Source organism: Chlamydotis macqueenii, chromosome 1 (assembly GCF_036417535.1).
Source record: "Chlamydotis macqueenii isolate bChlMac1 chromosome 1, bChlMac1.mat, whole genome shotgun sequence".
Taxonomy (NCBI): Eukaryota; Metazoa; Chordata; class Aves; order Otidiformes; family Otididae; genus Chlamydotis; species Chlamydotis macqueenii.
The window spans coordinates 119,445,640-119,471,917 of NC_141556.1; the positions used below are offsets into that span (position 1 = coordinate 119,445,640).

Below are 26,278 nucleotides of genomic sequence, written 5' to 3' on the forward strand. Positions count from 1 at the left end.
TGTCAAGGTGGTTGAAGTCCCCCATGAGAACCAGGGCTTGTGACTTTGAGGCTGCTCCTATCTGCCTATAGAGCACCTCATCTGCTCTGCCCTCCTGGCCAGGCGGCGTGTAATAGACCCCCACCATAACATCCCCTGTCTGTCCCCGTCCTCTGATCTTGACCCATAAGCTCTCTGTCAGCTCCTCCTCCATCCCCAGGCGGAGCTCCATGCACTCCAGCCGGTTGCTGACGTAGAGAGCGACACCCCCTCCTCGTCTCCCCTTCCTGCCCTTTCTAAAAAGCCTATACTGCTCCATGTTGACGCTCCAGTCGTACAAGTTGTCCCACCATGTCTCTGTGATGCCAACAAGGTCGTAGCCCTGCTCGTGTGCATGCATCTCCAGCTTTTCCTGTTTATTTCCCATGCTGTGTGCATTGGTATAGAGACACTTCAGCTGGGCCCCCGACAAAGCCAACTTGCTAGCTGGAGCGACAGGAGTTCTTTTGGACTGCAGTTTAAGTTCATTTGCACATACCTGAGATCCTTCCTCGGCTTCTGGACCCTCGGTGCTGGCATTGGCGCCATGCTGACAGCAGTGGGCTGAACTGTGCTCCCCCTCCCCCAGCAACACTAGTTTAAAGCCCTCCGGACGAGTCTGGCAAGACTTTGGCCAAGCACACTCTTCCCCTTCTCAGTTAGGTGCACGCCATCCGCCCCTAGCAGCCCGGGCTTCTCAAAGCACACCCCATGGTCTAGATACCCAAAGCCCTGGCTGTAGCACCACTCCCTGAGCCACGAGTTAACCTGCCAGATACATCTGGCCCTTTCAGGTCCCTGCCCTTCGACTGGGAGGATTGACAAGAATACCACTTGCGCCCCAGAGTCTTTGAGTATGATTAAAAGTTTCTTAAATTTTCAGCATTAGGACTTAGTTTTTCCATGCTTTGGTCTATGAAGAAAGGCAAGAGATTTTTGTTTTTCATTTTACTTTTGAGGGAAGAGGTGTTTGAAGGAATTTTTATATATATATACAAAAACCAATCTTCTTAGAAGCATATAAGTTATATGAGATCATCCCAGAACAGTCTCTCCTCCTTTCCCATTTTCAATCACGTCAGAAGAATTAACCCAAACTCTCTCAAAATTCTCAAATAAGACCCTGAAGTACTTGGAAAAAAAAAAAAAAAAGACAAACTTGCTCAGATCATTAGTGTTATCTACAAACTTCTGGCTCACCTGAACTGGAGCCTTGGAAACGGTCAGATTGTTTTCAAAGTTGTGGGCACACACTCCTCTCCATGTGCTTCTAACTCAAGACCTCCAGATAGAAACCTCACTCCACATGTTTGTGTACAGTATTTGCACTATTTTGAAAGCTGAGACATACAAACATTTCATGGAAGTGGGAATGGAAAGTGTTTTACTCCTTACCATCTTCTTTAGTGCGGGTGAAAATTTGTTCACTTCTCACTCCATCTCCAGCTCGTGTAAAAGCCAACACCTGAATGCTGTAGTTGGTGTATTTTTCCAGGCCATCAAGCTCTAGTGATGGCTGTGTAGTAGTGACATTCTTTATCTCTCCTAGCTCTATAGAATAAAAAGGAAATTGAGTTATTGCCAAGTTCAGTCTTCTTTCAGCTATTGATAACTACTGTGGAAATCTTGGGGATTAAAGAGTGTATCAGAGAAGTAATGCTTCGTTAAAATAAAACAGCAATGAATTATAATAAATTAAAACAAATTCCTTTGTGTCCTGACTTCTTGCTATTCAAAGCAGACCCAGTTTTAATTTTCAAACGTATTTCTGTGGGTTTTTTTTTTTTAATACAGGGAAGAGAATTGAAAATTTTTACAAGCAACAAGATTTTTCATAAAGAATAGATAACAAGAAGAGATTATTGCAAAACATTCCCTAAAGTAAAAATGAGAAAGTCAGTTATCTTCGTAAAGATTTTCTGGTTTTGAGAAAGGCCATTTCTCATATGGAAAAACATGAAGAAGTCCCCTTTATTTTAAAATATGTAGCAAGTGCTGCTGCAAAGCACTTGATGGCAGTAATACCAGCTAACAATAGATTTAAACACAGTAAAACCAGATTTACTTGCAGAAAGATGATGCATTTCATATGGATCTTTTTTTTTCGCAGCAAGCTAAGAAGTACAACCCATACAGCAAAAAAAGCTTTAAACGTATTTAGGGCAGAAAATAAAGCTGAAGAAATGAACAAAATCCAGTTTTAAGCACTGCATGAACATCATCTTTTTTTATCATGTTGTAGGACATCACACAGAAGCTTAGATGTGCACTGATAATATTCACATAGGATGTGATCCAAAGACTACAGGCATCACTGAAAACATTTAATTTTGTATTTGTGATGTCTACCTTTTTATGTATGCTCCTCATACTTTTTTAATCTTTATTTTTAAATGTACAGAGGAATCGGTGGTTTATTTCCAAATATTTTTGACTCTAACATTACTGGCAGTAACAATGGGCCTCTGGGCTACATTTCCGCTCTGAGTTCCCCTTGCCACACTAACAGAGGCCAGGATTTGCAAGACAGTTGCGTATTAGAGTGAACTACAATTCTGATGGATGAAAGCAAAAGAAGGGAGACAGCTTATTGCCCTAGAGCTGTGAAAATTCAGCAAGGCAAATAGGAATAAAGGCATGTGCATCTCAAACGTACTAACATTTAATTTACAAGACAGTGCCATATATAGAATCATCATCATGTAACAAATTGCAGATTAGTAAGCTATCTCATTTTTCCTTTGATCATTTCACTCATTTTCTGCTTAGGAGTCTATTTCCCTAGGAATTATCCTAAGAGTACAAAATATAACAGAAGAGGCTAGCTTGAAAGTAACAATTATTTTCCAAAAATGTTTCCTTCTTTCCTTCTCCTCAGCTATGGAGATGAAATGCATCCTGTCAAAAAATAATCAATAACCTCTCAAGTAGGCAACTAGGTAAGCAAACAGATAATCAATCAAACTAAAATAAAATACAGGAGTAAGCAGGTATATTCTTGGCTCTTATCATCATTCTTTAGAAAAGAAACCAGCTGAACTTTGTAACTGAGATTAAATTTGCTCAGTTCATTCTGGGCACTATGGTAGGTCTATGGAGTGTTGCAAACCCATGGTGGAAGCCTTCTCCAAGGGCCCCTCCAGGCAGCATTGCCATGCCTGCTACTCTGTTAAAGGTCTACAGAAAATGGCTTCCTTCACAGGTAGATTAAGCTTTCTCTAAACCAAAGAGAAAAGGAAGTATAATGCCTTCACAGCAGAGAGCAAATTATATAAAGGCCATATACAACTTGTTACTTGGTTATAGCTTGATTTCTCTCACCTCCATCCAAGAGATTGGCCCAGTAGATAACCCGGAATCCTTGCAGAATCCCATTCAGGGTTTCTTTCGCCAAAGTTGACCAAGAAATAGAGATGGTTTCTGGTGATGTGGCAGTGGCTTGCACATTCCCTGGAGGGCAACTGGGCACTGGAATAAAATGTTCACCATTTTTTAACTTCATGAATACCCAATGTTTACCCTTTGGCTACCCTTTCAGTTTTCATTGCTATACCACCACCTGTCATTTAATTAGCAGCTACACACTTTTAACAATGTGAGACCTTTATTTTTTCTACAATCCTTATGTTTCTGCAAGTGCAGCTGATTTCCCTAGAATGACTTTTGATGTACTGCTCCCCCACTTGCTGACTAGTCTTTTAACAGTTTTTTTTTTGTTCCTTCTTTTGAAGGAGACATGTGTCCTAGTGCTGAAATATGCAGGATATTCTGCAAAGAATTTAAATATATTTTTTTAAGTCTGCAGCCAAATTGCCATCTTTCTGGACAACTCTAATGTCCCTTTTAAATTGGGGGAGTGGGTAGGGGGAATGGGAAATCAGGCACTTCTTTAAAAAATACTGGAAAAAAATGTTCATAAAATATTTTCACTGACATTTGGTAAAATTGGAAAAAGTCTGCCAAATCTAAGGCATTTTATGCTGGCCATTTACTGTAAAGCAATACAGCAGTATTAGTATTTGTCATTGCTTTTAAAGCTCATCATATCTTTAATTCTGAGAGGGATCCAAAATTGAGTAACGACCAACATAAAATATTGGCAAAAAAAGTAAGCATGCCAGATTCTGAAGAAAAAAAAATACTATTTATTGTACAAAAAACATATGCACATGTGAGTATACTGCCTTCTGAGGTCTTGCAGTGATGTACCTACATTTAGAGTAAATGAAAAACATCAGCCTTCCATGAAACATATGCCTCAAAATCTGTAGCTCGAGAATTTTAGATGTGTGTTACTCCATTTCTCCCATGTAAAAAGTCAGATTACTAGCTGGCACTGCAGTATCCTTTAGCACTGTTATTTGTTTTTATACTCCTCTAAAATATTGGGCCTCTTTTTGGATATGGAATAATGCTCTATTTCCACTAGAGGACTCCCTCTCATTGTTTGAGAAATACTTTTGATGCAGTTTGAAAAAAAAATCTAAATTGTTCCTTGGATTAGACAGGTTGAATTTTTTTCTGAAATAATAATGATGTTTCTCTCATTAGTTTGGATATCCTTGAAAAAAACACATATCTCTCTTTATGTTGACAAGATAAAGCACTGTGCAGTATAAGAGCTCTAGGTTTCACAGCAGATTGATTTGAAAACAAAAGAAAGCCAATAAAACTAACAGTACCACTTCACCTTTCAGAGTTTTACTTCTTAGCATCTCGAAAGTATGAGATCACTATGAAGCTATAAAGCTATAAAATTTGCAAATGTGTGAACACCAGAGCAATAGGCTTTTTAATGAAAGCTGCGGTCTTAGCCAATATCATTCACAGCAGGATATATCACATTAGGAGAGTTATATTTATTTACCTTGATGAATCTGCATCTCTTGCAATGAATGTTGTACACGTTCATTGGCCAGTCTCTTTCCATCTGTCTACTGTATCTAATACCTGTAAAGTCTGGTCTTCTATTTTCATCACTATAATAATCACTAATCAAGCAATAAATGTAACAAGGTAAAAAGAAATAAATAAATAATATGTCCCATGATAGCTGTTTGCCTAGGACTTACCATCCTCAAGAGTGGTGGTGATGATTTCCTGAGAAGAAGGTCCTATTCCAGCCCGGTTACAAGCCTGGACTACCATGCCATACTGGGTGAATTTTTTCAAGTTATTTAGCGTATAAACTTCACTGTCCCCAGTGGTATCAATACTGATGATGTTGAACTGGAAATTGCCCCCTGCACTGTACTCCCGATAACCAATCTGGTATCCACGAATAATTCCATTTTGCAAGTGCTTCTTTGGAGCCTAAACAGAAAATCAAAGATTACACATTAAGTACATGTCTCCAAAGTCAAGTTGTTCGTCTTATAATTTTTGAAATATACACAAAGTCAACATTTTTTTTTTCCTACCAAATACAAGTCTATTTCTAGGCAACAATTCAAAAATACTCCCTGCACAGGAAGTAGTAACTTTTTACCATGATATATACATTTCAGGTGCAGTTTGTTCTAATTTGTGCATTCCTGTGCTAAAAGAAAGACCTTTAAATGGTTCATAAACAGAAAAATCTGATAAGGAGATATTCTTGAGTTATAATTTGAATTTATAGTGTTTTGTTCTTTTATCAGGTGAATCAAAGTTGAGTTGATAAGCGTATATTCGCATTACAGGCCTACCATTCACTACTAATTGTGTTTTGGTCAGAAGCCCCTACCATTCACTCACTACCTCTTTAGTAAGGCGTTTATTGATCTGCTGAAGGCAGTCACACACGTTTATTCAGCTAGATGCATTAGGAAAATTTTACACCGTCCTTTGAAATATGCTTCTGTTCATTCTGTGTGTAGTGTGGAAAGATGATTAGATAATGAGTGCTGAAGGCAATAATGAATTGGAAAGCAGGGATTTGCATACTGAATAGCTACTAGAACAAGGTGTACAATATTTGACATTCAGGAATATGGACAGTACCAAATGGTTGGCCATAATTGTGTACCGTATTTCTCAGTCACAGTGCGAGACTCCCTGTACCTGCAATCACTTCCGTGCTCTGCAATATAAAATGGAGTCTAGAGTAAAATAATGATTGGCAATTCAAGGGAAAAGCTTGTTATTGACAGAAATACCTAATAAATTCAAAATAAATAGTACCGGACTAATTTCAATATGTGATAATGTTCCTGTCCGATTTTCTATGTATATGAGGTATAATTAATACAAACAATTTAAGGCACAGTTTATAATCCACAGACAAAAAACTCTTTCAAATCCTCCAAACAACTTTCAAATTCCCACAGATGCCCATGAGCTCATCCATTCTACTGACCCATGAAAAAGGTCTTTGTGACGCAGTTTATTTGCAGTGAGTTAAACCGGCAGAGGCAGCAGTTCCTGTTACTATGGCCCATTAAATCTACGGAGGAACACATTCTCAAGAAGAATACTCTTTTCTACCACAGGACCTGTCTATTTCAGCAAGTTTATAGTCCACTGGACTAAACTCTCACTGGAGCTAATAAAACCAGCGCAGGATTAGCCTTTCATCCACTACCAACAAATCACTACTCTGCAAAAACCAGCACACTCTCCATGTTTAAAATGTATCACTGGATGGATCTGACTGATTTAATTATCTCTTCAGATGCTTTATTTTTTTTTGCTCCCTCCTGCCTTCAGAAATAGAAACAAAACTTGAAGCAAGGATATGATTTCCACTGTAGTACTTCCGTTCCTCTGGTACCAATAAGCAAGCGTGGTGCTCTCCATTCAGATGTAGATGACCGAATTAGGGGATTCAGGTTTTGAGCACCTTGTAAGGCACATTGCAGGGATTAGAAGTGTCTTTTTGGAATCTAAGAATATAATTGTTTCCTCTTTGTGTTTCATTGTGAAAAAAAAAAAAATCTCGACTTCTTTAGAAACATGTAGATCTTTTATTACTAAAACACTTTGTTTGCAAGTGTGTTACTTATTCCGAACAACTGCATGGCTTCATAATCTTCAAATGATTGCAAAAGGTGGGGGTTTTTTAAACTGGACTGTGGGGTGGAAACTAAGGTCAAATTATTATTTTTTTTTTTTTGAGATTCAGATATCTTCATAAGGTAAAGCTGTTTTATTACACCTGAGAAGAAAATCTTTATCATATTTAAATAATTAAATATTTCAGGGTTGATTGTTTCATTAGCTGAAGGATTTCAAATTCTGTTATTAGCCATAGCATTTTGCATAGCTCAGACATTGTCAGTGTTGATGAGAAGGAAAAAAAAAGACTGAACTAACATAATCTAAACATTTCAAATTGACTAAAGGACTAACAGTTTGGACAAAGCAGCAGACAACTCAAACAAGTGTTATTACAGGGATGACCACTTGCAGACAACATTGCAGGCCACTGTATCTTTTCTAAATGTGTATCAGTGTGGAGGCACCAGTTTAATCATGTCTTGACATCAGTGCTCTCCATCAGTGTTGGATTCCATCACAGCTTGGCAAATCCTCAACAATCTGCATAAAGATTTCTTGTCTCAAATGTTAACACTGTTGTACATCTCAGGATCTAAAGCTTCTCCTAGTTAAAGGCTGCAGCTGGAACATTCCCATGAATCGCCACGGGTGGCTTTTGAACAAAAGTTGTTGCCACAAACACACATCGCACATTGAAATCACAAGCAACATGCATAAAATACATACACTGCACAATTTAGTGCATTTATTGTTTTATGAACGGCATACACTGCCTACTGCCACATACAGCACACATTAAGATGCTGTAAGTACGTACACTATATATCATAAGGCATGCACTGTATACTGAGAAAAAGTGAGCATTCGCCTTGTACGTAATAGATTACAGAAGCATATAGCACATATATTGGAACACATATCATACTGTAAAACAGATGGAATACATTTACTACACATTGAAATATTCTCAATAGTCAGAATAGCCTCTTCACTGGGAATTCTGCAATTATATACTTTCTCATTTTGAATTGGAATAAAACAGCAAATTTTTCAGTTTTCACGAAACATCTTTATAATTGTTTTAGGTCAAGGGAATTTTTTTTTGTTGAATAAAAGATCAACATTTTTTTATTTTTTCACTTTGAAGCATTATACAATACAAAACAAGCTCAAAGTCACTTCAGAACAAAGCATTTAAATGTTCTGCTCCACAAAACTTCAAATGTGCCTTGTTAGTACTATCTAAATGCTTCATTTTGGATTGACTTTTTGCACAAATAAAGCATATTTGATATATATGCCTTATTGTGTATATACCATTTTATTGGTAGAAAATTCAGTGAAGCAACATTTGTCCATGATTAAGTATTCATGGGGAAAAATATTGTTAAACTTGACAGTAGTCATAGAACATCATGAAAAAGTAAGATTCAGACCATGGTCTTACTGCTTATCACAATAAATTCAATATTTGTAAAACAGAGTACCAATGACTTTTTCAAAGTCTGACATTTACAGTTTTGTGCATGTGTCTATCCATAAAGAGGAGAAGGAATATTTCCCATGCCTAAATTTAATAGGTTCATGTACTATGCAAAGTACTACACACACACACACACACAAAGAATATTTTCATGCTTTTTTCTAAATGAGAATTCCTGTCTCATTCCCATTCTCCCTGCATCATTTTAAACTGCCAAAAACTGCTGAGTATTATTTAAAAAATCAGCCTGAAACCCAGTGTTCTATGTGGACACATAGAAAAGGGATTAAATAGATCACAGATCTATAAAACTTTGCTTAACTAGGATTTTCTAAAAATGGGCTAAGAGAAACTTTAAAGGAAGATTAATGACTCTAGCAAGCTGCAGAAATGGAATGTAATACAAGATGAAAGATAACTGATGTGTTACTCTCCACTCCTTTTGCTGTTATTGGCACTGTCTATATTTGCCAATATTAAAAAAAACTGTAGTCCTCAACACAATTCCTTTTGTATAATGTCGTCATAGGTTTTCATGGCAAAAGCTCCACATGACTTCAAAATGAAAATGACTAGTCAGGATTCAGCATGAGACTGAACTATAGTATGTTTGTGGGAACACCTTAAGGTACCTTTTTGAGTAATGGACTAAAACTGCTTTGGCCAGGAGAAAACTGAAAAAAAACAAGGAAAGTGAATGGCTCACTTCTGGTCTGGGACTTCTTAATTAGAAGGTCTTCTTAATCAGCTGTTACAAATTCTCACTCAGGAAATAATTCTAGTAAAGTTAGGACTATGCAAGCACTAACCTTTCAGGAAGGCTGATCACTGCTTTCACCTGTGTCTGCAAAGGAGCTTTAAACTCAAGGAAAAAAATTAAGTTTCAACTACGTTGAGCACCACAGAGAAACTTAGCACCCATCAGAGGAGCTAACATACCAGCAGATAAAGCACTGACTACAAATCAAGGCACAGAGTTTTCAAACTGAGCACGCAGGGGCTTGTCAACACAAAGATCACACTGAGCAGAATTTCAGTGGTGCCTTTTGCTGTCCATCCTTTCACTGGCAGACCTCCAGAGTTTCTGCTGCTTGCAAAACAACACCTCATGGAGTCTGGAGGCATGATGGGGCCGTAAGCTACCTCTGGCTAGAGCCAGCAGCGCCTTCCTAGCGCTTTGCTAGAGGACACACTACCAGGAGCATCTCACTGCCACAGTGCCTCTCGTGCTGCTTGACCACATCAGATACTGCTGGTCAATAAAATAAAAGATTTAACAGATTTAACAGAGACTGGGTCTATGGGAATAATATCTTGAAGGTTCACAGGAAACTGTATTCATTGGAGACTGGGTGTGCAGTCTGGCAGCACCGTCCACAGTAAGCTCCAAATGTTTAGCCAGCATCTGCACAGTGCATGGCACCAGATTCACCTGAGGGTGCACAGTTCTGGGAGCACAGAACCACCTTTCTGGTCTGGATATATGCTGCATGGATACAAGCAGACATTTCCAAGATCGCAGGTAGCTTACACCTTAAGCTTATTCTAATTGTGAAAAAACATCTCTACACTCAGCTCACGAGACTTGGCAGGGCAATGGAGTATATATTCGCTACAGAGCTTACTTCTGTGATTATTTTCTTGTATTAGATACCAATGTACTCAACAAGCATTCACCAATCAAATTCCAAACATGATCTTGAGACTACAACTCCATCTACTCTTTTGACATGCTTCTACTCCCCAGACAATACCTAGAGATCAGGGCACTAAGTCGCACCTGAAGTGGCCTGGAAGTACAAATTAAACCGTATTTTAGACAATGTTATTGAAATGTAGGTGTTGGAATTTTCTTTTGTCCTGTAGCTGCCTGCATACATCTGCATCTATAAAATTTAACGGCAAATCTTCAGAATCACAAATGGCAGCTATAAACTCCAGCAGTGAATCAATGGCACCTGTCTTCTCTTGTTGCTTTTGAAAGTATCCCCCAAAGTGAACTTTAAAAAAACCAAGCAAAGCCTTTCAATCTGTCTACCCATGCATCCATAAAATCAAGTTCATGCATAGAAGCTTGGAGGTTAGAGTTGACTAGATCCAATGACAGTCACACTTTTTGAATGCTTTAAAGAGAAACAACCCATTAAGCTTTTATTTCAGTTGTTGAGAATCACTTGTACACTCTGCATTGCTTCAGTAGCTACTTCCTTTGCTCTGCTGACTGTATGCTGCATTTAAATCCACGCTTCACGTATGCCTTTTATAAATACATTGCTGTGTTTCACTTCAACCACCAGGTAAGCCTGTGTCTAGTGACCACAAGCCTTTGGGTTTTGGAAACCATTTGCTGAAAACCAACACTGATATAAATTTAAGATGTGGATGAGGTTCAAGAATCAGCACTGTATTTGTCACCTGTGCATAAGAAGTCTGATAAAGACTACTGCTTTTGAAGCTTAATACTGAAATGTGTCATCAGAACAGAATTTTTAATCCACCATTTTTAAGCCACCACTGAACTACTAAATAAATCTTGACAGTTGAGGTTCCTCTCTACTTGTTGGACACCTCAGTAGTTACATGTCCACATGCATTTTATGGAAATCACGCACTACAGAAACCTGGCTTTTCAGGAACCAAGTCAAAACTAACACAAGATTGTGCTGGCTATTTATTGTATAAATAAACAAAAAAAATGCAGTCCATTCCAGTTTGGGAAAATTTTGCCCGAAACCATACTGCAATTCTGTGAGTGCTCATTTTCCAAGCACATAGCCTTAGCTCTGAAATTGGAAGGAAGTAGGGAATGTTACTGTCATCAGTACAGGTGAGCAGCTGCTCCTATTACTCTCCAATGGAAGGTTCTTTCTTTGGATAATGCGCCAGTGTTAATGGCCAGTATAAGATTTGTCGGCAAAGGCATCTGCAAGGTCTCTCCCAACTAAAATAACTGATCCACAGTTGTTATAATACTCCCATCAACGAAACCTCTTTGAATGCACCAAAATACTGTCAGAGTCTATATTCATGGCTGTGTGTATTTACCTTCCAAGTGACCCTAATGCTTTGTGAAGATATAGGCTCAAGCTGGACATCCTGAGGTGGACCATCAGGAGCTGAAAGAAAGAAGAGATGGATCAATACTGACCCTCACAGCATGCAGAATTCAGCACTTCACATGGAATGTCACCAACTTAACACACCGGCACCACAAAGATCTGGACAGAGTCAATGTGATACGGAAAAACGAAGATACCACTTCATCAAATAAAGCCTAGTGTCTTCTTTAATCAGGTGTCATCTCTGGCCAACAGTGAAATAAAATACATATCAAAACTTAGCCACCTGGCAAATAAAATAAGAGTGAATAGTAAGTAGTGACTTTTCTTGTTTAGTGATACGCTCACAATTCTGTTTCTGTTCAGAAAATAGGCAAGATGTATTTTCAGCAGTCAGAACCCTGTAGGTGATAGAGAGGCAGCAGAACCCACTTGAAAGCAGGTGAGACGGGATCTCCTCAGCTGGCCTTCATCTTCTTACAAACTTTCCAGTGAGATCCCTTTGTTTACTAGAGACTGAGGACAGTCAAATATCACATATTTTACACACGGAAACATGCACACTCTACCCTCTGTCCCTCCCCACTGTAAGTATCCCAGCCTGGAAATCAGGCAAAAAACAACTGCCAGATGGAAATAGCACGCTGCAGCTCCTGCAGGAGTCAGGAGGCATTTCATTGACTATTGATACGCTGCCAAGGGTGTGCGTGATGCTTTAAAGGTGAATGAAAAAAGAAGGCCCTGAGTCTAGGGGGGCAGCTACAAAGCAGATCAAAATTTGGCTGGGACTGAATGGAGAGGTGTGAAGAAAATTGCTTGCTCAGCAAGATAAATTATTGTAACAGAAAGATCTGAAGAAAGGCATGGAGTAATCTCGAGCTGCTGTAGAGGGTTTCCTTGATGCAGAATATGGCCTCAGTAAAAGGTATTAATTAAAGTTTAATAGCATGACAAAGGAAGTAAAGGAATAAAAAGGGTGAGATGGGGCTGTTAGAGGTGGAGCAGCAGTAAATGAAAGCTGTGATGAAAGGAACTAGAACATTTTGCTTTAACTGATGAAAGCAGAGAGATCCAGAATACAGCCTATAATATGTTTTAAGTTATTAAGTATGCCCTATTCTGTGCTATTCTTGACTGTCTTTCATATGGGAAATCTCCAAAGGTTGAAAGAACTTTATTTCCATTCCCCTTGCAGTAATGGACAGGAAGGAGAAGAGGAAAAAGTCCACTGGCAAAAATGAGGTCTACAAATTTTTTAAATTCTGTCCTTGATACTGTCCCCCTACTGACAAACATTAATGTCGTTTCTTCAGATACACTATAATGTGGTGGAATTTGAGCAAAGCATTTGATCCTAAAAAAAAAGGATATAAAATGTGTCCTTAAAACCTTGACTTTTCCTTGAAAGACCTCAAAGGTTTGTACAGACCTGAGCAGTTAACAGTTCCCAGCATACTATGATGACATGTTAAATAAGAAGTCATTAATTTTACATACTTAATGTGATACAGAGTTTGTGACAAAGACATAAAGGAAACTCAGATATCCTGGCTTCCTCTGTTGATTTCAGTATTAAACAACAGCCATAATACTTTTGTTTTTCTGACAAGTATTACTGCAAGTGTGTACGTACAGTCTATTTTCCAGGACAGGCGCTAACTGTGGTTGTATGGAGGGAAAGATTTGATCTGTATGCTTTGAAATCGTGCCATTCTTGACTATCTTTCTGCCACAGAGACACTTTACAGTTCGCTTTCTAATAGTTAGTGCCAGGTGACTCAGGTCACTGTAATACGTGATACACAATCTGTGTCCCCTTGCCAATAGCATGGTTTGAGTGGTCCAGTTTTTATACTGTCTTTCTTGGATCTTTATTTTGTTCCCTTCTCATTACCTTCTTTCTCATTCCCTGCACCCATGCTGTTCTCCATTTCCTATTGTAAAAGCAGAGAACAGAAGTAAACAGTGATCAAAAACCTATGCTCCTGTACGTTGCACACTACCTGAAATCAAAACTCAGGAGATGAACATCACATACTGTGCCTAAGCCTGACCTCCTCTCTTCCAATTATTCCCCAGGTAGATCAGTGACTTCTGAATACAGTTCCACACTGCTGGTCTTTTTCTCCAAATAGATGGCTCCTTAAAAGACAGCGACAAAAGGATCAATTTTTTCTGAAGCTCAGTTACAAAGAACTGAATAAATCGTGATGTTAACGTTCCACCTTGTTCATGGGGAAGCTGGTTTTTTTATTTCAAGGCCAGCTGCTGATCCTGACAACTTAATTATCAGCCAGGAAAAACTCAGCAAGTAAGAAATATTCCAAGCATTGGTGAATAAAGAGAATGAGAGAGTAGATCCAAGACCCACCTCTCTACTTTGACATATATGCACAAGGAAGGATGGGCATTTGGGGGATACAGATTATGGAAGAATGGGTAGTCTGTTTTCTCTAGTCATTTCACATTTTCTTTGAACAAAGGAAGAGAAAACCCTGGTCAAATGATAAATATTTTGCAAACAAACTATTCACTGTTAGTAGAGCTGTTAACTGAAGGCTCGTAAAAATGTGAATACTCTCCACTCCTCTTCTTCCACTAGGATGAAAAAAGACACCTGGTGAAAAAGAAATGCAGCTCATGTTATCTCCTGCTTACTGGGCTTTGCACTGTGAGCCCTTGTGTCCTGTTCTTATTCAAAAAGTCCCTTGGAACCATAAGCATGTTCTCATGACATGGGGTATATTTTGACCGTAGCAAATTCACCCACAGAGAAAATGAGTGAGAATTGCACAGTTGTATTCATATGAGCCGAACTGAAAATCAGACACTGAGTGTTTAAAGTCTAGACCAAGATCAATCTGGAAAACGTAGCAGGGTTTTCACTGCCAGGACACTGTCACCCAGGTACTTGCATTATGGTTTTCCTCTAAAAATGCCCAAAGAAGGAAGCATTGCTGACTTAGCATAAGATAACAGGAAAAATAAAATTAGCAAGATAAAAATGTGTTTTCAAATACAAATGAGCAAGCTCCTGTCTTGTCAAGATTTTTCAGAGTAACTCCACCCAGTTTCATGGCCAAGGGTGTTGAAGCTGCTTGGGTTACTCTCAACTTCACATCTTTGTACATTGTATATAATTGCAATGCATATCTGGCAGAAGTATTCATGGCCGTTCAGCATTTTTGTTCCTAATTGCCGAAATAGAAAGCCGTAGCCCTCCATTTTTCACCCAGAAGTTTTTTCCACTCTCACAGGTAACCCAGAGGCGTGGTAGCATGCACAATGCCGTGTTGTCCTTATGCATCTGCTGCTTCTGCTAGCCCTCAGAAGTAAAAACAAGATGGCACTGGAAGGCAGAGATTCGAGTGCACAAAAGAGTGGCTCCACCCATCAGAGTGAAAATGCCCACATAGCCCTCCTGGTACAGAAACCTGTAGCGATGTAGAAGAATACAAAGAACAGGAAAGGGGCACTAACTAATGACAGCCAACTGACTTATACAGAAATAAGAAAATTAAATGGTGGGTGGGGTAGCGGATGGAATACCAAAGGAAAATATGATTCAAGTACACCAATATTCTCAAATGAGGGTAGCTTAATTAGTTACCTATACTAATACCAGGGCATCTAAGGAAAGCCACAAGATCCACAGGGAAGGAACCACTGCTGAAAATAGGCTTTTGTTGTTTGAATTGCCTAGCTGTAGATATAGACCTGCCATTTCCAGTACCCCAGGCAGAAAATTTGGAGCACAATGTCTTCTTTGACCACTAGATGCCACTGAACAGCTTTAATTACAGGCCTGCACAATGAAGTTGCAAAAGTCACAATGTTTTATGGGAACAATTCAGTATTTCTTTCAATGCAGCTGCAGCAACATAAGCAGCATTTCAAGTAAAGATTCCTCATGTCAAAGGGCAATAATTCCCAGCACAATTTAGATGCGACAAAACCAGAGCATACCTGCTTCATCAGTAGTGATGGTGAGCTCATTGCTGGCCTCGCTCTTGCCGATGCGATTCTTGGCGTACATCCGAATGTTGTAAGTTGAGGAAGGGTGGAGGTCAATGATAGTGGCTTGGTTTAGCTGAGGGGAAACATCTTTGGTTCTCTGAACAGAATCCCAAGAGTCTATTTAATAAGAGATTAAAATATAACAGATAAATAAAAGATGATGTTAATGTTGCTAATGTAAGTATGCAGTTAAACTGCCTCACAGAGCTGGATACTGCTATTGCTGAATTAACCCAGATAATGCCTGCTGCTACAAGCAAATTGAGTGATCACCTTCCTTGACAGCAGTCTTGACTGTTCCAAGTGTGATGCTGTGAATAATGGGATCTCAGCCCCGGGGTCATCAGCAAATCTGAGGAAATAGCTACTCCTTTGCCTTTTTTTTTTTTTTTCTTTTTGAAGGAGTGGTACGAGCAGCAAAGATTCCTCAGTTTTGAGAGTGCGCGTGTGTATGTGTGTACATATTGTTTTTTTACCATGGCTATTTTGGAACAACTGTGAAAAAGATTGGAGCTGCTGCCCCACAGAAATCATCACTCAGAGAGGTTGTGCTCCAAATACAGAGGGAAAAGGGAGTTAACAAACAGGAATGGAGGGCTCTTAGACCAGCAGAGATTAGGCAGAAAGTTTGATCCCAAACTCCAGGTGCTCAGACCATAGGTGAACGGTGAGTATGAGCTTGGAGCACTTTGCTGGCTTAGACGTGGTGCTCAGCACCCTCCAGGATGGATGCTATTTCCCTGACTCGTGTTAGGCTACAGGAGCCGTTTAATATAAGGGGAATGTAGAACCCTCTTAGCTGTTTCCATGTATCTGTAAAAGGAGGAATGCATTGTTATTATTCATGCTTACTATCCATCTGCCTGTTATGTTTTTAATAAATTCTCCAGATATATAATAGGAAAATGGATGGAAATTGGCTAAACACAGGAACCCCTCCTTGTCATGCATACATTCGATTGCTGCACACAAAATAATAGAATCTATCCATTTAAAGCATCTTGATGCCTTTTATAGGTGCCATCCTTCATTTCTTTCTCACTGCAGGCAATGTTCCTCCTTTAACCTCTGCAGCATCCTATGGGGGAAGTCACTGGAGGCTCTACAGGAGTGTTTTACAGTGTGGGTCATTGTAGGCAGGATCACAGAAGGCTCAGCAGATAAGAAAGACTAGTTTAAAAATAGAAAGCTCATTCAGATACAAAATATTTGCACATACTGTGTAAATTCTTTTTAGTTGTCACAATGACATCTGCAGCTTGGCTTGTTACAGAGCCTGTTTGCTTGTGTGTGTCGCTTAGTTTACCCAGAAAATATTTAGGAATCAGACATGTAAGTACTAACTGAATTCACTTAAATAATATTTTTCATTGGTAACGGAGTTTGTCACAGCTTCTTCTGTACGACACTTTCAAAACCTCTAAAGAAGTTACTTGCAGGCACTGCTGCCACAATTTGCTTTCAGTTTGCTTTCTTAAACTTTACAGAATTTTAAATGGTAGTTACACTCCATTGTTTAAACATTATACAAGCACAGAAGGAGTCTCTGTTCCAGTGTACCACGCCAACAGGAAAGGAATTTTTAAAAAGACCCACGTGGTATGGAGTATGTGTTAAATTTGACGTGATGAGGATAATAACTTCTTTTAATACAGTCTGTATATTATCAAATTGCTTAAGTTTTCACTTGGTTGTTTGAAATACTGACTGCTGAGTGGTAGGACTCTGTAGTACATATTAACTGCTGAAATAAAAAAAACAAATTTGAAAAATTCTTATAACTCCTAGTAAATTAAGTAACGAGAGATGGAGAAAGAGAGATGAAACTCAGTCTTCTGTACTTGTAAATGTACGTTTCCAGTGTTTATTTATGACTACTGTGTGGACTTCAGGACTATATTTTGATACACGTATCCCCTTTTTGAAGGGTAAAATAAACCAACAAAAGCAATCCCTTCAAACTGAGTCAATTTGGAGAGAAAGCAATCAATCTAGCACCAAAACCATTTTCAATTTTGACAGATTTAAGTGTTAATAAGAAAAAAGAAGGAAAACAAAAAAGTTAATTTTGTTTTCTTATGGCAAATCCTAAAAATATTTTCTTGTGTCCACATAGTAAGTAATTGAGTGAGGTATTGACTATTGGCTCTTCCGGGTTTTATTGTTGTTGCAGAGTGCTCTAAAATCTACTTAGCTAGAAAGACTGAAAAAGCACAGAAAACAAGCAGCAATGGCCTAGCAGAAAAAAAAAATAGTTGAGGGAAAGAATTTTTGATGTGTTCTTTATTCCGCTCATAAAATGTGACACCCAGGCACTTCTCAGTGTGCATATAAAATGCATGCTGACACAATGATCTTTGAAAAATTTATGATTTTACGGAAACCAGCAGCTTTCCACTCGTTCCTAAAATAAAGGCCGAAGTTTTGGGATTGCTCTGCAGAAGACAAGCAGGGCCCGTTTGCTCTTCAAGGCCGGTTTTTGGGCGGGGTGGAGAGTGAGCGGCTGCCCGCTGCCGGGCGAGGGCCGGTGCTGCCGCCCGGTGGCTACTACCGGTACTGCAGCCACCTGGTACCCTGGCAGATTTGGGGTTCCCCCAGAGGACATCTGCGTCCTGAAGGAGCAGGGGGTTCACCGGTCAGCAGAAGAAAGAGGAAACTAGAGTTTATCTTCAGATCAGGATCTGAGCAGAACTGACGTTCAGTTCACCCCTCAGCTTTCCCTAGTGACCTGAAAACCAAAAAGGATGAGGAGAGAGGCACAAAGAAGGACCCATATACGTGTTCCTATCTTCAAACCTTTCTTCTGCACCTCAGGTGAAAAAGTCTGACGGCTACACATCAGCGGTTACAATGAAGGGCCAGTTCTGAGTGCCACAGGTACATTTCTGTGCAGACAGGCATCATATCTAACTATGCGTCATATCTAACAGCCTGAATTGCTGAGCCCCCACTATTCACATTGCTCCTGCATGGCAACCCTACAGATGCCACCCTCCTATGTGACAGGTGAGTCCATGCTCCTTCTAGAGGGTAACTAATGTGTCTCTTTTTGTCTAATGTTGCAGCACAGGTACATATGATACATGAGTACAGTGAAGTCCATGCACGATATGGGGTCACCCGCACATTCTCGGAAACTGAGAGGTTTTGCGATTTCCTTCTTGAGATGCCTAAATGATGCATCCTGCTATAAACTCATTTCTGAGTCTCCAGTGCAAAAAAAAATAGATGGAAAATTCTCACTAAATACAACAGTGCAGTTAGGTTTATTTTGGCCTTTCGAGGATGTTGCCCAATCTTACCATATGGATTGTGAATATTTTACCAAAGTTTTCTTCTGTTCCTTTAACATCTGGAAATGGTGAGAAGTTGTCTTAATTCCCTCTTCTCTGTTCTAACTTTCCCTGGCTACCTTGTGCAAGTTCTTCAGTAACCATCTTTGGCGTTCCATTTTCTTGATGATTTAATTAATGACAAAAATTGTGTGTGAGAATTCAACTCTGTTTTCGTATAAAGATAACTATTTTCTCCAACACCAATTCTACCACGCACCATTTTTTAACTCTTTCAATTTTTTTAACTGCTATCAGTATGTGGCATCCTGATGTTCTCATCCAATCTGATGGCACTTCATTTGCTGTCTTGCTATTGCCTTATCATGCCATATTACAGAGATATAATTTTGCAATGCAAGTTCTCAGTGATTACCACTTAATCTTTGTCAGCATTCTGCACTAAGACTTGAAAACATTGAACTAAATCTAAACAAAGATGTTTTAGAGCTCTGAAATCCCTTTTCACCACTGCTTCAATCAAAGGAAAGCAGCTCAATTTTCCTAGACAGGGTTATGCTGAGTTACATGGTTCAGAAATACAAGTGATGTTTTAGGGCAAGGAAGGAGTCTATCAGGCAAGAATGACTTTCAAAACCTGTTCTATAGCAGATGAATGGTTGGGAAGAGAGGAAAAGTATCAAAAATAAAAGAATTGGAAAGAAAACAAAGCCCAAACAAAGCTTCACGTGTCTCTCAAAGGCATCCTTACCTAGTCTACATTTCCAAAGCTGTGATTCCTGACTGCAGCCTCAGTGGGGAATTATGACTTGTAATCTTCCAGGTACTGTGCTCACTTGTACATCACCAATTTCAGTTACAAAGCCAATGCAAAAATGATGACTGATAATTTAATACTCTGGAAAATATTTCATCTAGTAATAAAAGCATGACACTATTTTTGCCTAAGTAAAGCAAAAGGGAAATCCATAAAATAGACTAATGGAAAATAGTAAGGATGGGTAGATTTTTTTTTTTTTAATTTGGCAAATTTTAGAATTTTATGAAGTACATTTTTACATCTCAGAACTAAAGGGAGAAGACTATAAATGTACTATAGTTGCTTTGATAAACAGAAAGTTTCACTGATAACCACACATGGAACATTCCTATTAATGGACCACATCCCCTTACAAATAGTGCAACAAACTCCAACATAAACCAACACAATATATTTTTTCAGTGTCTTTTTAATCATACTTAAAATATGAAAACACTGTTCCATTGCAATTTCCTATCTAGCCCCTTCTCAAAGCCTGACTTATGGACAGTGCTTATCGATACGCCTAATTTTAAGTATGGTCTGGCATCACAAACATAGTTCCAACGGACCTTGAGTGTTTTTAGATTCCAATAGACAGTGAACAGTTTTTCAGCTTAATATATACCAGAACAGGAATATTTTCCTGACTTAGGGGTTTTTTTGTGTTTTTGGGTTTTTTTTCACCATTTACCTAATTCATTTTATTAGATGTTCATCAATGTGACTATATGGTGACCTAGCAGAAAAGTATCTGCTTGCATTGGCCTTCCAATACAATTTTATCCTTTGGAGTATTTCCAGTATGTGACTGAAAACTCTGCATGGTGCTTCAGCAAACTACCACACAGTTTTCTTCATCTAGAAGTTCTTATAACTACCCTTTTTCACTGCTACCTTTCCAGGCAGGATGCCATGTACTCATATATTGATGGAAATTAACTTCTAAAAATCAGCACAACAATAAAATATAATTTGTAAAAGCAGGTATTTTTCTATAGGGAAAAACAGAAAACTAAAAGAAAAAAAATCAAAATAGGGAAATGATAAAAATGGGGATCAAGGATCAGCTAGCTAACCATCATACCAGCTGTCACCTAGAATGGCTTGTCTTGCAACAAAATTTGTCCCCCTTACATGTAGGTTTTTCTGGTAAAAAGGAAAAGCAGCAATTGCTAAACTTAACATCCTTACCTCAAAAAAGAAAGACAAGAAATGAAGATAAATCATCTCTGTGGGAGATTAAACAAACCGTGGTAAAAATTTCCATCAGGCAGTTTCAATTAATGAATTATCTTTTGTGGTACAAATTCAGTGATGAATGACCAGCAATGGGGATTACTTCAGAGGAAGATTATTTCTTACCCGACTTGTTCTTGCACTCGATATCGTAGCCAGTGATGGGGCTGTTTCCATCAAATCCCATGGTCCACCTAAGGGCAATACTGCGTGCTCTCACCTCTCGGATTTCTATTTCAGGAGGGTCGGGGGGCTCTGAGTAAACATACACACACAATTTTAGTCAGAAAAAAACCCATACTCATCACAAGATAACATTAATGAGTGTGGCACTGGCATAGCTTACTGGCGGTAAGCTCTCATGGCATTTTCTCCTGTCACTCATTAGTATCCTGAGCTGGTTAATCACCTGCTGAAGAATACTCAACAGAGGGAGGAAAAATCACTTTTCACCTCGGAGTTACTGATGTAATCTTGAATACTGACTTCTGTTTAACCTTCTTATACGCAACATAGAGTTGCATTTCCTTAAAAGTACTCCAGATTGGACTACTCATGCTAGAAATTTTTTTTTGTCTTGAACACCACGTTTCACTGATACTTCTACAGCTTTTTTACAAAAGGTGACAGTAGAAATATGAATAATAAACTTTAAAAGTGCTAAATTTGGTGAGGGAGGGATTAAAATTTCTCTCAGTATGTTTAAACATCTTCATTTAGTAAAAGAATACTTTGATAACAGTTCAAAATTACATTAAAGCCTGTTTCTACCTCTAGAGTTATGGATGTAAATAAATGGCATTTATACCCATTCTAATACCCCTTTAAATTGTCAAGGCAGTTGAAATTAGTAGCAGTGTAACTGAGAACCTGTCCTCAAACTCCACCCAAATTTTTCAACAGGGCTGCCTTAGGCATTCACTGACATCTGCAGTTACTTGAAATCAAGAGTGGGGAGAAATAAATTTGCAAGCCCCAGAAATGTGTTCTGTGCATACTTGAAGGCATGCGAGCACAGGAACATGCATGGCACAGAGCTCAGCAGCGGCCAGTGGCTGAGTCTTGCCTGTGCTCTGCATCTCAAGTACCATCACCTCAGCCACTCCAGGATTCGCTGCTGTTCGCCTGAGCGAAACCCTGCGGGAGGGGAACCCCAGCCCCAGGCAGCATAGGTTCCTAGAGTTCGCCTTGTGAGAACTGGTTACAGTTTATTTTGACTGATTAAACTTGAAGTGTTTTGTTTAAAGATCCACAGTAGCTTTAACATTTCTCTGGGGATAAAGTCAGATCGCTTTTGCTTTATTTCAAACTTGGGTTTTAAGCACATTTGTTCTATAAAAACAAAAACAAACCTCTTCCTCTCCCCCTGCAAAAGTAACCCCCTCATACCCACTGTCCCTAAGATGAGAGAATTTTAGTATCTTTAGTAGACTGACAGCTAGTGTATTTAAGAAAAAATCTCCTTCTTAATTTGTACAGATCTAGAAGGACTCGAGCTTATCCTTTATTTTGATTTAATCTGATGTGGGAAGATAAAAGACTGAGCATCTTAATGCGGCTCCTCATTTCTTTGGCAATGAGGAATACATTTAATTAGGAATCAGAGCTTCCCTCCCCCAACAGATTTCTGAGGACGGCATACACTTACTGTACTACAATAGCTGTGTTTTTTTCCTTATGTTGTCCTCTTCCTACCTTGCACAGTGAGCTGAATTATTCCACGATCCTCCCCGTAAGAATTGATGGCATGGCAGGAAAAGAAGCCAGAATCTTCACGCACAGTTGGCAAAATCTATAGTGGTTTGAAAAGAAGCGATTGATTGAACAACATGCAGAGAAAATAAACCAACAGCTTTTCTGTGTGGTGCAAGAAAAATTGTACAAACTGTTTTACTTGACAGTAATAAACAGATATTGCATGTTATATACATACATACATACGCATAGTAAAGCATCCAAAATACTGAGACATAGCGAAACTAGCAACACCTGGGCTGAAGCAGGCTATCAGCTCTACATGTGTAGTCAGGAGTTGGAGCACCACCTATTCCTGCAGCTTCTCATTAGGAGTCTCTTTTTCCAGTTAGTCATAAGTTTGCCAAGTATTTAACAGTTGGCTGAAATTTTCCATACAAAATGGTGCCTCCTGCTGCCTCTAAATGTTTCCAGTTATTTCTGAAAATATCTCAAGTGGCTGAAGTCTGTGTGGAGGAAATAAAGGTTCAAACACTGGTGGTGAACCCTGTAGTATTCAAGCATGGTGCCTCATAATAAAATTTTGGGTGGTTTTCTTTTCAATTTGTTGTTTAATAACATATAAAGTTATACATAGTCTTTCCATACATGATTATAATGATATTTTTCTACAGGACCACTGCTTCATTCAACATAAAATAGGGAGAGGGCTTTTTAAAATGAGCAGATATTCCAAGTATCACTTTCTTCTTATCATTTAGTGTGCTGCTCCACACTTTATTTACTGCACACAGTTCAAACTGTGCCCTAAAGACAGACTTACTCACTTTCTTATAGTCTTTTCTGTGACATTCACCTATGCAATACCCATTTCAGAAACATGAGTGTATTTATTCTCATAAACCCTGACATCATCAAGAGTATTACCACCATTTCGCATGGGGAATTAAGGAACTAGACATATGAATGTGTCTCGGGCTGCTTGACAAGTTGCCACATATTAGCTGAGTCATAGTAACTCCACGTGCTCTTTATTCCTCAGCAAAGCCAAGGTACTATGAGCATAACTCCCATTCACCACTGGTTAAGATAAATGAATTAATTTCTCACTCGCTACAAGGATGTTGGAGAGTTATCACCTGAGATGTGGTAACTTGTCAAACTGTGTTAAGTTGCACATGTGGCTGAGCTTTAAGATACAAAACCAAAACATTTCAGAGCCCAATTTGATACATCTAGGGCCTTCTTTTCCCCACTCAGAGTCCTTAGCAATAAATAGCATTTCATGTGTTCATAACAGCTTCCATTGAGTTAAGCTGCAGCTATGAGGGCTTAGTACTTCTGCAAATCAGACCCCAAGGGCTCAAGGCAAGTACCTAGAAAACAAAGAACACACAATTATTGGCCACCTGTGAAAAGTTTGGTTTCAATGATCAGCCTTGCATCACACAGTGTCTTTCATTACTCAACCCTAATTCAACTCCAGAGAAAATCCAAGTCATGCCTGACTGAGGCAGGGGTCCTGCAGAAAAAATAAAAGCTGAGTATACAACTAAAGACCACATCATCATGCACACATGCAAAAGCACTGAGTTAAAAGCTTCAGGACAACCTTAATCCTGACATTTCTTGATTTTTGGGCATTCTATCTCACAGAACTCAAAGGTTTTGTAAGTAACATACATATGGGTGTAGAACGCCACTACCGTACACAACTGCTTCAGAAGATAATTCTCCAAGCAGGTTTCCAGCCTTCCAAAAAGAAATATTGTTGTGTATCCAGGCATCATCTTATTAAAGTCAATAAGACAAATGACGGCAGAGAGATACAGAGGTCTACCCTATAATTAAACGTTATTCGAAACACAAATATACTAACATGAACAAAGTCACACATAGAACTTATTCTTCCTCATAGAAATCAACGACAAAGCTCCCTCACAGAGACCAAAACCAGGTTTTTATTGGATATCATCCAACACAACTTCTAGCCAGTAAAGAAAGAGATATACCTTAAAAATTACACTAGAATATAGAGAATCACCACAGAGGTAGAGGATTATTTCCTTGAGCCTGATAAAAATGTTTTTAAGAACATGACTGAAAAATGGAAAATCAAGATTTTTGATTGAGAAGCTATATGCTTTTTTAAAAAATATATTTTATATTCCATAAAGGCACATGTAAAAATATAAAGAAATAAACCAATAACTTGCTCATGTTGGTAAATTTCAGATCTGAGTGGAAAAAGCTGTATCCTAGTATGTCGAGGGCAATGTCATAGCCCCACTCATTGCAGGTGACACCAGAACAGCAGGCGTTTCCTGTGCTTCCATGGCATCTTGGGGAAAGCTAAGTTCCCAAAACAGCAGTGCCACTCATGCAACCCCTCAGTCTAACCCAGGCCAGCCACTCTAGGAACTGACGGAGACCCACATACTGATTTGTCAGGCAAGTCAAGATGCACGGCTCCTGAATCACCAGACAGCTGCCTGTCACAGAAGCAGAAGTAAAGATGCAGACTATGAGCATTTGCTAGGTGGCTCAGTGACTTCTGCTACTGTGTACAGTAAGTGCCAAATACTACTGGCAGCAGTAGATGTTCTACTTACATATCTACATGTAACTTTCCCTTCCATCTCACTTTGAATCTGATGACTAACTTGACTTTGTAAAACGGTCTCACAAGCCCCAGAAAGGGAAGGAGAAAAAGTACTCTTCAAAGACAGCATTTTTATCTCAAAACAGCTTAACAATTTTGGTGAAGGTAAGCCTGATACACGTCAGAGTCTGGGATCAGATATTCACTCAGCACTCATCAGCAGTGTACTCAAAACGGAGCTGTGCTGCGCCAGGAAGGGCAGGCTAAAGGCATGAGCCATGTTGCCCCTGAGACAAAAAGGATGATGGGGGCTATGAGCCAGGCTCACTCTCATGCTACCTCTGGAGCATGGGAAGATGGAGACTAATTTTTCTGTGAGGTGGGATGTAGAGGTTTCCTCTACCTCCTCTTGCTGCCAGCTCTCCAGGGCTGCACCACGGGTGCAGCAAGTGATGGGCCTCTGAACTTGTAGGGCAGAGGTAATTGTGCATCCCTACCAAAACCAAATCAAGCAACATTCTCATGTCATAGATGAGTCCTGGGTCACTGTGTTTTCTTACCTGCAGAGTAGAGATCACTTCATCTCCAACTTCCTTGGTGGAAACGAGGTAACGGGACATTTCAGGGTTAATAATTCGGTCTTCTTTTTCCCATCGGACTATGATGGGTTTCTCTCCATGTGCCGTGCAGCTCATTTCCTTCTTTTGACCTTGCGTTGCCAAGGTGGTGTTTGGATAAGAAGTTATCATAGCTGGAACTAAAAACAGACAAAACAAAAAAAGATCGTTCTTCAATGAGCTGACTAGTCTGTTGACACAGGGCTGGCCCTTCAATCTGGGTCTCGTTCAGCCTGTCCTTATTTCACCAAATGACCAAAAATGTGAGAAATTATTTTACTTTCACTTCTGTGTAAGAAAATTTTCTTAAGACTGAAAATGGGCCTCAAAGGGAACTTCATGGAGAGAAAGCTGGGACTGGACAGTGGGGCTGTAGAAACAAGAAGATGCAAATCCAAAGGAAGCCTGGCTCCATTTGTTTTGCTGCTGTGAATAATTAAAATATTCACAGTACATAAAGGTACTCTAAGTAATAAGC

The 26,278-nt window shown here is 39.2% G+C and overlaps 1 protein-coding gene across 2 annotated transcripts in view; it reads right to left on the reverse strand.

Moving 5' to 3' along the window:
• Window positions 1-26,278, reverse strand: part of DSCAM (DS cell adhesion molecule) — a 401,860-nt gene that overhangs the window by 90,481 nt on the left and 285,101 nt on the right. For both annotated transcript variants that reach the window (XM_086739932.1, XM_086739937.1), the window contains 8 exons: window positions 25,744-25,940; window positions 22,582-22,678; window positions 21,013-21,141; window positions 15,505-15,672; window positions 11,525-11,595; window positions 5,091-5,331; window positions 3,340-3,486; window positions 1,414-1,569 (listed from right to left, as the gene is read on the reverse strand). In XM_086739932.1, coding sequence (XP_086596058.1) covers window positions 1,414-1,569; window positions 3,340-3,486; window positions 5,091-5,331; window positions 11,525-11,595; window positions 15,505-15,672; window positions 21,013-21,141; window positions 22,582-22,678; window positions 25,744-25,940 — 1,206 coding nt within the window. The remainder of the gene's footprint in view (window positions 1-1,413; window positions 1,570-3,339; window positions 3,487-5,090; window positions 5,332-11,524; window positions 11,596-15,504; window positions 15,673-21,012; window positions 21,142-22,581; window positions 22,679-25,743; window positions 25,941-26,278) is intronic.